Raw genomic sequence first — 15,903 nt, 5'->3', positions numbered from 1 at the left:
GTACTCCTTTTCCTATTTGGAACCAGTCTGTTGTTCCATGTCCAGTTCTAACTGTTGCTTCCTGACCTGCATACAGGTTTCTCAAGAGGCAGGTCCGGTGGTCTAGTATTCCCATCTCTTTCAGAATTTTCCACAGTTGATTGTGATCCACATAGTCAAAGGCTTTGGCATAGTCAATAAAGCAGAAATAGATGTTTTTCTGGAACTCTCTTGCTTTTTCCATGATCCAGCGGGTGTTGGGAATTTGATCTCTGGTTCCTCTGCCTTTTCTAAATCCAGCTTGAACATCTGGAAGTTCACCGTTCATGTATTGCTGAAGTCTGGCTTGGAGAATTTTGAGCATTACTTTACTAGTGTGTGAGATGAGTGTAATTGTGCAGTAGTTTGAGCATTCCTTGGCATTGCCTTTCTTTGGGATTGGAATGAAAACTGACCTTTTCCAGTGCTGTGGCCACTGCTGAGTTTTCCAAATTTGCTGGCGTATTGAGTGCAGCACTTTCACAGCATCATCTTTTAGCATTTGAAATAGCTCAACTGGAATTCCATCACCTCCACTAGCTTTGTTCGTAGTGATGCTTCCTAAGGCCCACTTGACTTCACATTCCAGGATGTCTGGGTCATGAAGATCTTTTTTGTACAGTTCTTCTGTGTATTCTTGCCACCTCTTCTTAATATCTTCTGCTTCTGTTAGGTCCATACCATTTCTGTCCTTTATCGAGCCCATCTTTGCATGAAATGTTCCCTTGGTAACTCTAATTTTCTTGAAGAGATCTCTAGTCTTTCCCATTCTATTGTTTCCCTCTATTTCTTTGCATTGATGGCTGAGGAAGGCTTTCTTACCTCTCCTTGCTATTCTTTGGAACTCTGCATTCACATGGGTGTATCGTTCCTTTTCTCCTTTGCTTTTGGCTTCTCTTCTTTTCACAGCTATTTGTAAGGCCTCCTCAGACAGCCATTTTGCTTTTTTGTATTTGTTTTTCTTGGCGATGGTCTTGATTCCTGTCTCCTGTACAATGTCACGAACTTCCATCCATAGTTCATCAGACACTCACTCTGTCTATCGGATCTAGTCCCTTAAATCTATTTCCCACTTGCAGTGTATAATCATAAGGGATTTGATTTAGGTCATACCTGAATGGTCTAGTAGCAGATTAAAGAAGAAAATCCTTAAAATCATCCCAAAAGATGAGGAAAATATGTGATAAAATTTGATGACCATTTGGGATTGTAATTCTTAGCAAAAACTATGAATAGCAGGAACCTTTCTTAACATGATACAGGCTATCTACAGAAGCCTGCAGCAAACACCAATTTAATGGTGAATTGCTGAAAGTTTTTTCTAAAAGATAAAGAGCAAGATAAGAAGTACTTTACCACTACATCTATTCAGTATTTTACTGGAGGGTCTAGTCAGTCTAATATGATGAAGGAAAAGACAAAAAAAATTAAAAGATACAAAGATTGGAAAAGAAGAAATCTAACTGCTATTATTTGCATTGCTATCATTGCCTATATCAAAACTGGGAAGAAACTGTATGTAAGTTGATAATAGACTTTAACAAGGTAGCTGGATACAAAAATCAGTATTAAAAAATGAATTATATTTCTGCATATTTTAAACAAGAAGTTTGAAAATTAAATTTTTTTAAAATACCATTTATAATAGCAAAGCAAAAAATAAAGCAGTAAATCTAGCAAAACATGTCTAAAGTCTTTATGGAGTATTATTATTCAATTTTATTAAAAGACATCTAAGAAAACTTAAGAGAGTCACACCATGTTATTGCAAAGAGATGAAATGTTTTAGTCTCCCCAAACTGATAAATAGATTCATAGCAATTCCAGTCAAAGTGTTATTCATGGAATTTGACAAGCTGATTCTAAGATACAAAGCTGCAGTAATTAAGAAAGTATGGTATTGGCACATGATAGACAAGTAAATCAATGAAACTGAAGAGACAACCCAGAGGCAGACCCTTGTATATATGTAAACTTGATGTATGACAGAGTGAGCACTGCTGGATGCATGGGGAAAGGATGGACTATTTAATAAATGAAGCCGGAATAAGGCTATCCATATGGGGAAGAAATGAAACCGGATCCTCTACCTCATAAAACATACAAAAATCAGTTCCAGGTGGACTAAAGACTTAGATGCTAAACCCAAGGGAATAAAAATTTTAGAAGATACTATATGAGAATATCTTTATGACAAGCAAATCAAAAAACTTTCTTAAACAAGAAACAAAAAGCATACCCCAAAAGGAATATATTGATAAATCCTACAACGTTAAAATTAAAAACTTCTGTTTATATAGACACTACAAGGAGACTGGAAGATAAACTACAAAATGGGGGGAAATGTTTGCAACATATTTAATCAATAAAGGACTAGTATCTAGACTATCAGAGAAATCTAAAAATCAAAAAGAAAAAGATAGGCCTAATGAAAATTAAGCCAATACAACAGACAGATATTTCACAAAAGAAGGGACATGAATGGCTAATAAATACATGAAAGGATGCTTAGATAACACTTGTTACCAAGAAAATGAAAATTACAAAAGAAACTTTCACAGCCTTATAGAATGTCAAATTTAAAATCTGAACAATACAAGTGTTGGTATGAAGGATGAGCTAGGGAATAAGTTGAAATAAACTGGTACAGCCACTTTGGAAAATAGCTTGGCATTACCCAGTAAAGTCTAACTGGCCTATAGCCATCCCCTAAATCCCAGCAATTCCACTCCAGAGTAAAAGGGCTTACTCAAAAAGTTGCACAAGTGCACCACGAAGCATGAACAAATATGTTCAGAGCAGGATTTTTCTCATAACCCAAAATGGGAACCATTCATCAACAATACAACACACATTACAATAGATAAACTGCAGTCGATTCACACAGCAGGAAAATAAACTATACCTATGTGCACCATCTTCCCTGGTGGATCAGACAGTAAAGAATCTGCCTGCAATGTAGGAGGACCCAGGTCAGGAAGATCCCCTGGAGACGGGAACAGCAACCCAGTATTCTTGCCTGGAGAATTCCATGGACAGAGGAGCCTGGGGAGCTAAAGTCCATAGGGTTGTAAAAAGTCAGACACGACTGAGTGACTAACACTTTCATTTTCTATATGCATCATCATGGATAAATAAAAAAAAAAAAAAAAAGAAGAAAAAACATTATGTGAGAATTGCAAGTAACAGAAGAACACATACAGTATGATTCCATTTACATACAGTTCAGAAGCAAGTGAAACTAAAACTAAACTTGGGATAAATACGATGGCAAAACCATAAGGGAAAGCAAGGTAATGATTAACACAATATTCAGAATTGTGGTTAGCAAAGGGAGGAGAGAAATATGACTAGGACTGCTTCTATAGGGTGCCTCTAGGAAACTGGTAATGCTCTACTTCTTAGGATTGGTGGTAAATATATGCATGTTCACTTTTTTTATTATTCTTAAAGTATACACATATATCTTATATTATTGTAATATTTCATAAGAAAATATTTTTTAAAAATAAACTTTATAAACATACAAAAGAGGCAAATAAGCTAGATAACTGAACCCAATAGTTCTATTAAAGAATTAAAAAATAAAAAATCCACAGAGGCAAAGAAAGAAATCTAACCATTAGTTTTAGCAGACCACCCCAAAAGAAGCTAAGTTCTGTAAATAGAGGAATTTTTCTAACAAAAGTCAACAGCCTGAGAATTATTTTTCCCAAATGTGTTCTCATCACTTCTTCAGCTGTGCAAGCCACAAACTCAGGCATAATCTTTTAAGATGTCTTTTCCCTCTCTCTTCAAATTCATTTTAGTTTCTAAATCCCAATTTCCTCGTCAGGTTACATTCATCCTTTACAAGAACCTTTCTAGCTGGTACAACATGCAATTCAGACTATTACCCTAGTGATCTCCCATCATGTACCTATGATCTTTTTCCAGCTTCCCACTGCACTTAAGATAAAGATTCTTAACATTCCACAGAAGCTACTGTACAGTCTGGGCCCTGCCTGAATCACCAGCCACATCCTGATCCATACACACGTACATACACCTTTTAGGTTTCAGACATTCTGGTTCCTTCAGTTTCTTGAACACATATAAAATTCCCTCCTGCCACAAGGCCTCTGCAAGTAGTGGACCTACTACATTCTAGGTGAAATCCTAAAATGTTAAAATTCACCACTTCTCTTAACTCCTGGTTGAGCAGATGCTCAATAATTATTTTTTCAAATCAGTAATTAACAATGAAATAACAAAATGATTCTTCACAGAATCATACATCTTGAGAAAGAACCTCTATCTCATCCCACTCCCAGATCTATATAATCATCCATTTCAAATTTCAATCATTTTGCCTCATAATGATAGTCATCTTTTTGTTCTTTCATACTATAGGTTAACAATAAGAAGCTCAAAAGCAAAAGACAAAGCCTCTGTAGTCCAAAGTGTCCAAGAAATATGTGCTACCATTGTGACAAAGGCCCTGCCTTCCAAGTCAGGCTTCTCTCTCCCCACTAAGCAAACAGAACATACAACTAAAGCAGGAAGGGACCATTTCATAGCTAGCATAAATCTCAAGCTCCAAAAGTTGAGTTTCTATGTCTTCAACTAAGTTCAAGCAATTGACAGAGCCTGACTGGAGTCCCTGAACCTCAACTCCAGTTTCTTAGCCGAAATAACCCCCTCCCAGCCATAATTCAGGCTGAGAATAAATATACTGCTTCCCTTTGGAAACAAGGATGGTTGTTCCTCTAAACTTCAGACCATTATTTTAAAAAGTTTGGTACCCACAAAACATGATTTTTGCTGCTGCTGCTAAGTCACTTCAGTCGTGTCCAACTCTGTGTGACCCCATAGACAGTAGCCCACCAGGCTCCCCCGTCCCTGGGATTCTGCAGGCAAGAACACTGGAGTGGGTTGACATTTCCTTCTCCAATGCATGAAAGTAAAAAGTGAACGTGAAGTCGCTCAGCCATGTCCGACCCTCAGCGACCCCATGGACTTCGGCCTTCCAGGCTCCTCCATCCATGGGATTTTCCAGGCAAGAGTACTGGAGTGGGATGCCATTGCCTTCTCCTGATTTTTGCTACTGCTCCATATATTAAATATTAGTGAAGCTTAATATTTTTCTTAATAAACACAGATCTATACAGTTTTCCTGCACGCTAAAGACTGTTTTATGCTCTCCATGGCCTAAGATCACCTCACTTTGGAGGTGACTGCAATAGATTTGGAAAATAAACATCTAAATTGTAACCACAATTTTATAGTATTAGAAAACTATGCACGAAAAAGAGATAAGATAAACATAAAATAAAAATAGAAAACAGTACTCTTCATGAAAATACTACATCATTTTAACAAAAGCAGAAGTTTCTATGAGGAAATGACAACACAAGCATGGAAAAGCTGACACTTTCCTTAGTGTAAACCTTCTAAAAGGCCACACTGAGTGAAAACATCTAGAAATGGATCAGGAATTTGCTGAAACCCATCCGTTTAAAAAAGAATCTGTCAAATTCTTTCAATGCTCTATTAATATCTATGATTTACAAGATAAACACTATTTCCTGGACTGTTTAAACTGAGAACAGCAAATAATCAATGATAAAATTATCTACAATAAATGTTATACATCACTTACAATTGAGGAATAAACTTCAGAGGCCCTTTTCCAACATCATTTCCCATCCCAGGCACAATACTCTCTAAAGCTCTATTTATAATTTTCCCAGCTTCTATTTATTCAGGAAAGTAGTCAGAGCAGGAAATGGGACCAGTCAAATGATCACAATCAATCTCATCACCTTCACAACATGCTGTGAATGTAATTAATCCTCTATTTATTTAGGGGACTTCACACCCCTTACATTAAGACAGCAACTCCCTGTTGGCTTAGGTTGAGATAATTATGTTATAACAAGGATTGGGTTTCAATCATATTTGGCAGAAGAAAAAGGAAACTGTACTTGAAGTTGTCAGTTTTTTTAAAAAAGCTTTCTTGTGACTCCATTCAAAGGACGCTCTTGACAAAGCTCTTCTTAAACAGAGCACTTTCTAAGTACGATAACCACACATACACCACATTAATCAATGTAAGCCTCTTCTCTGAATGAGATGTGAAGACCATCCAAGCACAGGGAAAATTCTATCTGAAGCAGAAAATACTGGTTTACAAAAGCTGACTACATCAATCCCCACCTAAACTCACTTGATCCTGCAGATGTTCTCCACTGAGAATCCTCCCAAGACCTTTGACATGCAAAAAGTACATTAGAGCAAGGGAGGTGAAGGAAAATACCAATTTGCTCACACAGTAGCTAATTATACTCCCTGAAAAGCCAGGGCTCCAGCAAGCCAAAACCAAGGATTTGAGAAGTCTGAAGCCAAGTATCCAGAAATGAAACGTGTAAGGACAGAGACAAAAACCAAACACAGCCACCCAGCTATAGCTCTTGAATGGGCATGACACACACAAACCTCCATGTAGCAATAAATGCAGGCACTTTCCGGTCTGGGAGCTGCCAAGTCACCCCTGCAAGTTTCTTTTTTACAAGAACTTGTATTCACACTTTCTCCACTAAATCTTCCACCTTTAGAAAATCAGTAAGAAAATATAAAGTCTTACTTTATTTTTACAAATCTGTTCTATTTTTATTAATCTAGCAAAATCACAATACCCACAGTACAGGTAGAAGTAAAAATGATAAATGAATTATGTCTTCAAATTTCTAAAAATTCTCCCCTGCCAAACATATTTTTTTCCCAAGGTCTGGATTATAATGTTTGTATGTATTAAGCCCCTCAGGTAAATCTTAACATATCTCAATAATATTTTATTGCCTTTTGATAACATTTAAGCTCTTGAAAAAACAAAACAGGCAAGAAACAGAGCTTAACTGATCTGAGTTCCCATTCTTAGTAAAAATCAAAACAAAATGTGATATCCTGAAATAGGAAAAGGATGTTAGTTAAGAAGTAGGAAAATCTAAATAAATCGATGGGCTTTAGCTAACAGTAATGTATCAATAATGGTTCTTTGCGACAAATGACCATACGGATATAAAAAGTTAATTATAGGGGAAACTGAGTCTGGGACATCTGGGAACTCTCTAAACCATATTCATAATTTTTCTGTAAATCTAAAACTATTCCAAAATAAAAAGGCTACTTAAAAAAAAAAAAAAAGGATATTACAAATTTTAAAAAACAAGCAAAAACAACAACAACAAAAAGCTCCACAAACCTTGGAATAGTCAGATACAGGATTCTTTGACAAGTTTTCTCAATGTATATAGTTACAGGGAGCATTCGTATCTTTACAAAGGGTTATTTTGACCTGAAATCTTTAGGAACATTCATAATCCCATGACTCACTGGCACATTTCTTGTTAGAGAAATCTAATGAAGAGCAGCAGTCCCCAGTGGGCATTGCTGAACTACTGGTGATAAGGTGAAGAACCATTAAGTAAATCCTTTCTATATGAAACCTCACGGAAGGGCTACAAGTGAATGGAGATTGGCATGTACTAATCTTTTCTTATGGAGATAAAACCCACTCCCATCCAGGATGAATTTGTGGATTTAATTAAAAATAAACAGTAAAACTGAAGAGCAACTTGACAGGCCAGAATAAGCACCTTACAAGAATGATTTCAATTCAAGGGAGGTTTAACTTGCTTGAAATTCTGCACAATTGTTTCTTGAAATTTCTACATGCTAATCATTAGCAGCTAATGTAACACTTAACATTGTACCATTTGTCAGAGAAGTAACTTCCCCTGAAGAACTGAAACCACCTAGAGTGCCTGATTATCATTTGGTTATGCCTGAATTAAACAGACCTCTGAAATCAGCTGCAACACTGTATTTTTATTATGATTATCAGTGACATGGGCAGCAGGGCTCTCCCTCAGCTATGGCTCAGATAGGTGTCATGAAATTACAGCAGTCCTCTTCGGTGCCACACATGCACCACACCCTGCTCTGAGAAAGGCCACTCACTAGTGACAAAGTGGGCCCTGGGACTATGTGTATACCACTTTAGGGGGCACATGCGCACTGTCATCAAGGCAACTAGACCAGAACACTGACCCACACTGGATCAACCACATGCTCCTCCCTTGGAATCATAAGCAAGGGACTCTAGTCCATCTCTACTGAAACTAGGCACATGGAAACTCAGAGCAGTGGAAAAGCCACTCTCCTTCTCGTGCATCAAGGAAGAAGAGCAGCAAGGACTTACAGAAAGAAGCAACATGAGGGACACAGGTCACCAGAAAGTCAGCCAACTGTTGTACTTTGTGCCTTGAGCTCAGGGGTCCAACTGCACTGCCAGCACCTGGGTCCCGGAAGATAACCGAAAGCCTTCTGATAACGTCCCCATTTTTACTATAAAAGTCTGAGTGGGTTTCTTGTTTGTAACCAAGCGATTTTTAAGTAAAAATACTGTTGTAGTCTCCAGACACTGAAGGGAGAAATAAAGGTTTCATATCTGGCCCTGTTACTAAAACGCTGGGACCCCAGGCTAACTGCAGACTCTCTTATTCAATAATAAGGGACACTAAGGGACAGATAAAACTTGTGATCCAAAAGCAAAAATGCCTCACATCCATTCTTGCCCTTCAATGCACCAGAGCTACAACCAGGAAATCTATTCTCCATGTTGCTTACATGTTTAACTTATCTACTCCTCTGCATGATGCTGTTTGCCAGCCTGGAATGCACCCGCTCCTGACTATTATTATACTCATATGTGAAACAGTGCTGTGCAACCAGATACCATTTTTTATGTTTTGCTATTAATTCACATCCTTTCTTTGTCCAACTCTTCTCCATACATCTTTTCCAGCTGTGATCCAAATGTTCCTGACTCTTTTTTCATGGATACTCCTTAGAGATCTCAAATCAACATTTTAAAAACTGAACTCATCTCACCTCCCTTCTCCTCCATCCTATACCCTTCTCCAATATGATTTAATTTCAGCAAATGCACCTCCAACCACCTGGTTTACTGGCCAAGTCAAAATTCAGATCTCATCTTTGACTCCCCCACTTCTCACTGTTGCCTGAGATCCAATTCTTACTTGGTCCTCTCTCATCTACCCCTGCCCACTCGTCTCCTGCCCCACTCTCACTGCCCTCACTCAGGCTACAACTGCCTTTTGCTTCCATCACCTTTTCTTCTGAAATCAGCCTTTCCAGCTTGAATCTGAGCTCTGCTCCTATGCCAGTTCATTCCCCACAATGTGACCTGATGGACCCTCCCAGAATCTAAATCTCACCATGTCACTCACATACATACCCCAGCACTTAAACTCTTCAGATTCTCCACGCTATTCCAGGATAAATTTCAAACATCTTCATGTGGCTAAGGCTATATAAGAATCAGCCTTATTTCTTTCTTCTCATTCCTGTACCAACAGTCAATTAACCTGAGCTTTCAAGCTCTTTAAAAGGTCCATATTCTTTTGCCTCTATTGTCTGAAATACTCTCCATACCTGCTTCCCCATCTGCATCCGACCATCCCCTACTGACCTTTCAGCTCTCAGCTTCAACTCTTCCTTCTGGAAGCGGTTTCCGAGACCTTAAGACTAGGCATGTGGCCTTCTAGGTGGTTCCACAGCACCCATACTTTCCCACTGCAGCCGCTATTTGGCTACAGAATAATATTCCCCTTATATCTGTGTTTCCTGCTAGAAGGTCAGCTGCAACGTGGCGTGTCTCATGTTCACCAGAGTGGCTCTATCACCTCAGTTCCTGGCACATGGTAGGGCTTGATAATTAGTGATTAAAAAAATAATTCCACTTTTACATCCAATGCTGATGGTTTACCTCTGCATCAGTTACCACCATTCCCATGGCTTTTGGCAGATAAACCAGGAACAAGAGAAAGCCAGAAGGAAGAGATCTACACTCTTCTCAGGAACATAATTCTTTTCCCTACCAAAACACACACACAGAGGAAGCAACCAAAGCAGTATGAAGCAATGTAAGGTTTTAAGTTTTCTAAAATTTTAAGATTTTAGTGCAGAAATAGCTTAAGTTTATTCACAATTGAGGAAATGTTACTGAAATGCCAGTCTGTGTGTCTGATACACAGTGAGGCCAAACAATGCCAAAACATCAGAGTTTACAGGAAAAAGTTTACTGAGAGCCTTGCAAGGAGATGGGTGGCTCCTGCCTTTAAAACCCCAAACTCTCCGAAAGCTTTCCTCATAGAAAAGGTGGGGGAAGGGAGTGATTAGCTGCTGCAAATTTTTTGGTACCAGATTCTTCGTTCTTGAGGTCATGTCAATGATGTTCCTATAAATCTACAATAAACAAATGTTATTCTCTGTTCTGACAAGAAAGAGCAAGGTCCCAGGGCATAGCTTTCACCCTCTGAGGTCCAGGTCCTGGCTTGAGAGGAGGGGTTCCCGCAGGGGCCAGGTACTCTGCCCCAAAACCTTCACATACCACTCGGCCTGGGTCCTCCCGCCAGCACCCAGGTCCTGGCTGAGGAAGCAGGTCTCAGCTGGCAGCTCCCTCAGGGTCCGGTCCCCAGACCCTGCCCTGCTGTCATCATGGAGGGAGCCAGGCGCCTAAGACCCAACTGACCCTCAAGTTCCTCAGGAAGTTGTAATGGCGGGGGCAGGGCGAGCAGAGCGCATGCCAGGCAGACGGCTGCGGCCTTCAGGTCACAGAGGCAGGGATACAGAAGAGATTCACCCCACCTCAAAGCGGGCCCAGCCAGTGGGCTGCCTTGGCGAGGGCTCTGGAGCCCTACAGGACACAGCCCCCAGCCTGTTTCCTGGACCACCCAGCTCACGTGCTGGCCCAAAGCCAGGTGAGCTCGAGGGCACCGGGAGAAAGCCGGGATCCACCTCTTACCTCACTCTCCACCTCAGGACCACAGCTCCGCTGAAGGTTGGCTGAATGGCTCACTAACGGTTGCTCTTTGACAATTATTCATTGTGGGAGGGGCCCAATGCAAAACTGACCAATGGCTGAGCAGGACCACTAACCGTCGCTGTTGGACAGTCATTCGCTTGGGGGAGGGGCCCACTGTGGAAGCTGACCAATGAAAGGTGGGCAGCAACCGCCAGGTGTGCTAAGAGCTGCCGTAGAGCAGAACATGCTCTATTACAGAATCTGAGGTCCAGGATTTATCAAATAAAATTTTCTAGCAATGGAGCTGTTTACCTCTACAAACTTTGCACATTAGTGTCCAAAGGGCTGCAAAATAAGATTTCATTTCATGGTGGGTGGGAACAATGCAAAAAAGCAGTGAAAAAAACAAACGCACAAAGAATATTAATGAGAGTAAACCATTTATCAGTTCAATGTAAAAAGGTTCAGTGTTTCAAAGACATATAATTTCTTTTCTCCCCTATAACTACCTACCTTAAAAAACTATACCAGAGAAAACGAAGATATAGAATCTTCACGGACAAGCTCTGACTTACAGTGAAGTTAGCTGGGACTTTAGATTTTAATTACTTTAAAAAAAAAAATCCAAAATCTCTGACATAGAAAAACAACATCATATTTTATCCTGTGTCATTTTAAAATACACCATGCATTAAAATACTAACACTGAATGCATTAGATGAAGTAATGGAGTGACTTGCTAAAGTCTTATTGTCAATGAGAGGCAGGGCTGGAACATATTTTACAGTGTAAGCTTTTCCACTCCAGCTTATACTAAAGAGTGTAAAATGCTAAACTTTCAGTAGGTCAGAACTACCAGAGCTACTGGTGAGCACAGCCCACCAGAAGGAAATCAGGGGAAAGGCGAAATCTTATATAGCTAAAATGTAGCTAAGAATTTCAATAAAAATAGGTTAGAGCTGATTTACAGTTCAGTTGAGGGGGAAAAAAAAAAGATGTGTTCCTTCAACTGGCTCTATGAGGTACCATTCAATTCAACTGAAATTTACTGTGCTCACAAGGGACTGTAATGGGCACAGATAGGTGCTTATTCACATGGATTTTAAATTTTTAGAGGAAGAAAGAGATATGCACCTAAATTACTACAATGAGAGGCAGACACAGTGTGTGCCCAAGTGATCTCTAAACCAAGTGCTATGGGAACATCCCTGAGGAAGACAGGATTAAATCCTTGATCCCTCTTCCTAAAGGAAAAGCCCTCTACAGGAAAGGGTCCCCTCTTCACTCTCTACCCCACCCCATATCATGGACAGAGACAATTGCTTGTCTAGGTGGCATATCTGGGAAAACATGCAACCTGGAGCCAGAAGACCTGAGATTATCACAGACATATCTCTTATAAGATATATGACTTCAAGCAAACCACCTCTGCATGCTGCTACCCAGGGTGTGTTTGCTGTAGGAGCCACCACACTTGAAACTTCCAATGCAGCTTACGATGAAGGATAGCATGAAGCATTTCTTTTTAGAAAGGTAATGTGCAGAGTCTATAACTCAAAATAAAAATACACGAGCTTCAGTTTTTAAGACCTGCAAATGTGCTCTACAGGACACAAATGTTACAAGGAAAACTATGAAGCACTAAAGCAAAACCTCATGGTAACTGTTGTCCTAACTTCATTAATTCACCATAAGAATGACTTTGTGGCCCATATTCCAGTAAGTTTTTGCCAAAGTAAATGTCTGACTGTAAAAACGGAATGCTAGTCAGAATGTAGCACCTGTCTGGTATTTCAAATAAAATTTTATACAGTCATTATTAAAAATAAAAAGCATCAACTAGAGACTAAGGAAAATGCAGAACTATTTTAATACATAAAAATAAGGCAGTAGATTTCACTAATAAATTGTTTGGAAAAGAAATGAGATAGAAAGTGAAAGAAAGGAAGAAATTAGTTATGAAAATTATGGACATTCACCATAGTATTATTAATTCAAAGTTCACAATTAAGATGATACTAGAAAGCTCAACTATTCTGTGTTTGAAAAATCAAGAATGAAATTAGAAAATTTAAAATTCAGTTCTCTTACTTGAAGGGGGAGGGGAAAATAGTTAAAACATAACACACAAAGTGAAAACAACACAACCTACTTAGAGAAAGGGACATTACAGTCAAATGATAAAGTTGAAAATTTCTTTTCCAAAGCAACTTGAAGCATTCCTGTTGTTTCTCTCTTCTATTCTGCTCCCTATACATTAACATCTTTTTAAAAATTACTGTCACCACAACAATGACAAGTAGCCTAAGAATGTTATTTGATTTCCTGCAACTTAAAACAAAGGGAAAACTTTTAAAGTGAAAGAAAGTCCTATTAATCCCCACATCAACTTGAGGGCATTACACTCTTCTACGTCAATGAAATAAGATCTCTCTAGTCAATAAAGAATGCCACAAACAGAGCAAGGAGGCACTCTAAGAAATGGGATCCTAGCATAAACTTCAATGCTCATTACATGCTTATAAAATCCTCACCCTGGAAGAAAAAAGAAAACCTAAACCCTCACAAATAGACTTTTCAATTTAATTTTATTATGAAAACAACGGGAAATGGCAGCAGGGTATTTGATAAGCTCAATTAGCAGAAGGATCAAATGAAGTGATGACATACCATTATGACCTCAGGGGTTAAAGATGCAATTTTCCATCTGGTGAAATCTAGATTTCTACTTCGAATGCTGACACCACCTGCTGTATGCTATTAGGCATTATCTTGAGCAGTCCCTAAGCATTTTGCTTACAACAGGTATAGCCTCAAGTTTTTTTCTTACTTCACTCTGCAATATAATTGCTTCCCCGTGAACAGAAATCAAAAATAAATTCTGTATAATGGCTTGTTCAAAACAGGCATTAAAAGCCATCCTAACGCATTCATTTACCATTCACAGTAATAGTAAAAATATTATCATTTATCTTCTAAGTCACAAATGATATTATGCCATCATTTTCTATAGCACCTAAGAATTATTCCAATCAAAGGCTCTTTTTGTATGTTCTCAATTAACAGTCTCCTGCTACTAAGATGGATATTTTAGGCATGTCTGATAAGAATCAGGTCTATAGAACATTCTTAACAAAATGAAAATTCATTGTATTTTTAAACTTGATAAGCCTCCTTGAATGAGACAATGGTAAACAATTAAAAATTTTTTTCACATACCAAGTTCAAGGAGCTCATTTCTTAGTGTTCAGACCCTTGCTGCTGCTGCTGCTGCTAAGTTGCTTCAGTCGTGTCCAACTCTGTGCGACCCCATAGACGGCAGCCTACCAGGCTCCCCCGTCCCTGGGATTCTCCAGGCAAGAACACTGGAGTGGGTTGCCATTTCCTCCTCCAATGCACGAAAGTGAAAAGTCAAAGTGAAGTCGCTCAGTCGTGTCCGACTCTTCGCGACCCCATGGACTGCAGCCCACCAGGCTCCTCTGTCCATGGGATTTTCCAGGCAAGAGTACTGGAGTGTGGTGCCATTGCCTTCTCCGTTCAGACCCTTAGATACATTTAATTAGGCTCTGAAAGGTGTTCTTATACTCTGATAAAGGATTCCATTTGCCAGTGATTACCCAAAGAGGGCACAGTTATTTTGATTAGATCTGATTAGGTCTCTATCCTGTCATGTTACACATTTGCTAGCACACACACTCACATTCACACTCCCCTATAAATAAACTACAGATACAGGTTCAGATAGAACAGTCTTGTGATTTCATGGGGAACAGTCAATAGCGTAACAATGAATAATCACAACTGTTTAACATTTATTTTCCAAGCTATTGCTAATTTTTTCTAGAAAACTTCACCTTTCTGTCATCTGCACCTCCTCCCTAAGCAACTTCACCAAGTACCCCATGTTGATCCAGTACTTCTCAAGTATTTGGTAGGTGTAGAGGTTTCTCCCTCATTAAAACTAATCCTCCAGGTTATTTCACTTTCTTCAGTGTTCCAGAAATGGGAGCATGTAGCATACATAACTCAAAACTTACTTGGCTTTCTGAATCCACACACAGTAGTCTGAGATGTAGAGATCATTTAGAATATAAGCTGGGTCATTTTCCTGAAAAATTTTGTGAATGTCCAGTAGACACTTTAAAACTGCACTTTTCCCTAAAGGAAATTGAAAAAAGTAAAATTATCCTCAAGAAAAAAAAATCTGATTTTTTTAACTGAGAAATTCACATACAGAGGAGTAACATATGCATAGCAGCTCAGAGTTTTAATCATTTTTTAATATTTTTAATATTATTTTTTTGCAGGATATCATATCAGTATCATTAAGTCCAAATCTCTTTATTTCTTTCCTGAAGAATTATAGAAAAATCTTTATACTCTATTGTTATAGTTGATTAACTATGGTTACCATAAAAACACCATAAGATATGACAAGGTACATTAAATAACAAGGAGAGAAGTTATCATAAGTAAATGAATATTTAAATGTATCATAGCTTTAATTAGATAATGTTTCTCTAATTCAAGCTTTCAAAATATCATGGAAAATTATATTTTCAAATGTCTCTATTTCTTAAACCAATATTTTTTATCAAGGAATTACCTAGAACAAACATAAATTTTTCCACCTTAAAGAACTGAAGAAAACTCAGACTGAAAAATATAAAATATCATAACTCTACTTCAAAAACAAACTGACAAAATCACTTGGAAAAAAGGTATCAAGTATCAAAGTCTTGTCCAACTTAATTACTTCTTCCTGTTTGTTCAGTTCTGTTCAGTTCAGTCGCTCAGTCATGTCCAACTCTTTGTGACCCCATGGACTGCAGCACGCCAGGCCTCCCTGGCCATCATCAACTCCAGGAGTTTACTCAAACTCATGTCCATTGAGTCGGTGATGCTATCCAACCATCTCATCCTCTGTCATCCCCTTCTCCTCTCGCCTTCAATCTTTCCCAGCATCAGGGTCTTTTCCAATGAGTCAGTTCTTCGCAACAGGTGGCCAAAGTATT

At 38.7% G+C, this 15,903-nt stretch overlaps 1 protein-coding gene across 1 annotated transcript in view; it reads right to left on the bottom strand.

Annotated features, from left to right (window-relative positions):
* SHQ1 (SHQ1, H/ACA ribonucleoprotein assembly factor) overlaps positions 1–15,903 on the bottom strand; it is a 100,930-nt gene that overhangs the window by 29,256 nt on the left and 55,771 nt on the right. The window contains exon 10 of the mRNA XM_006070145.4: positions 14,926–15,046. Within this exon, the coding sequence (XP_006070207.2) occupies positions 14,926–15,046 (121 nt within the window). The remainder of the gene's footprint in view (positions 1–14,925; positions 15,047–15,903) is intronic.

Source organism: Bubalus bubalis, chromosome 21 (genome assembly GCF_019923935.1).
Source record: "Bubalus bubalis isolate 160015118507 breed Murrah chromosome 21, NDDB_SH_1, whole genome shotgun sequence".
NCBI classification, from domain to species: domain Eukaryota; kingdom Metazoa; phylum Chordata; class Mammalia; order Artiodactyla; family Bovidae; genus Bubalus; species Bubalus bubalis.
Note: the sequence above shows the minus strand (reverse complement) of the source record. Positions and strands in the feature narration are given on the sequence as shown.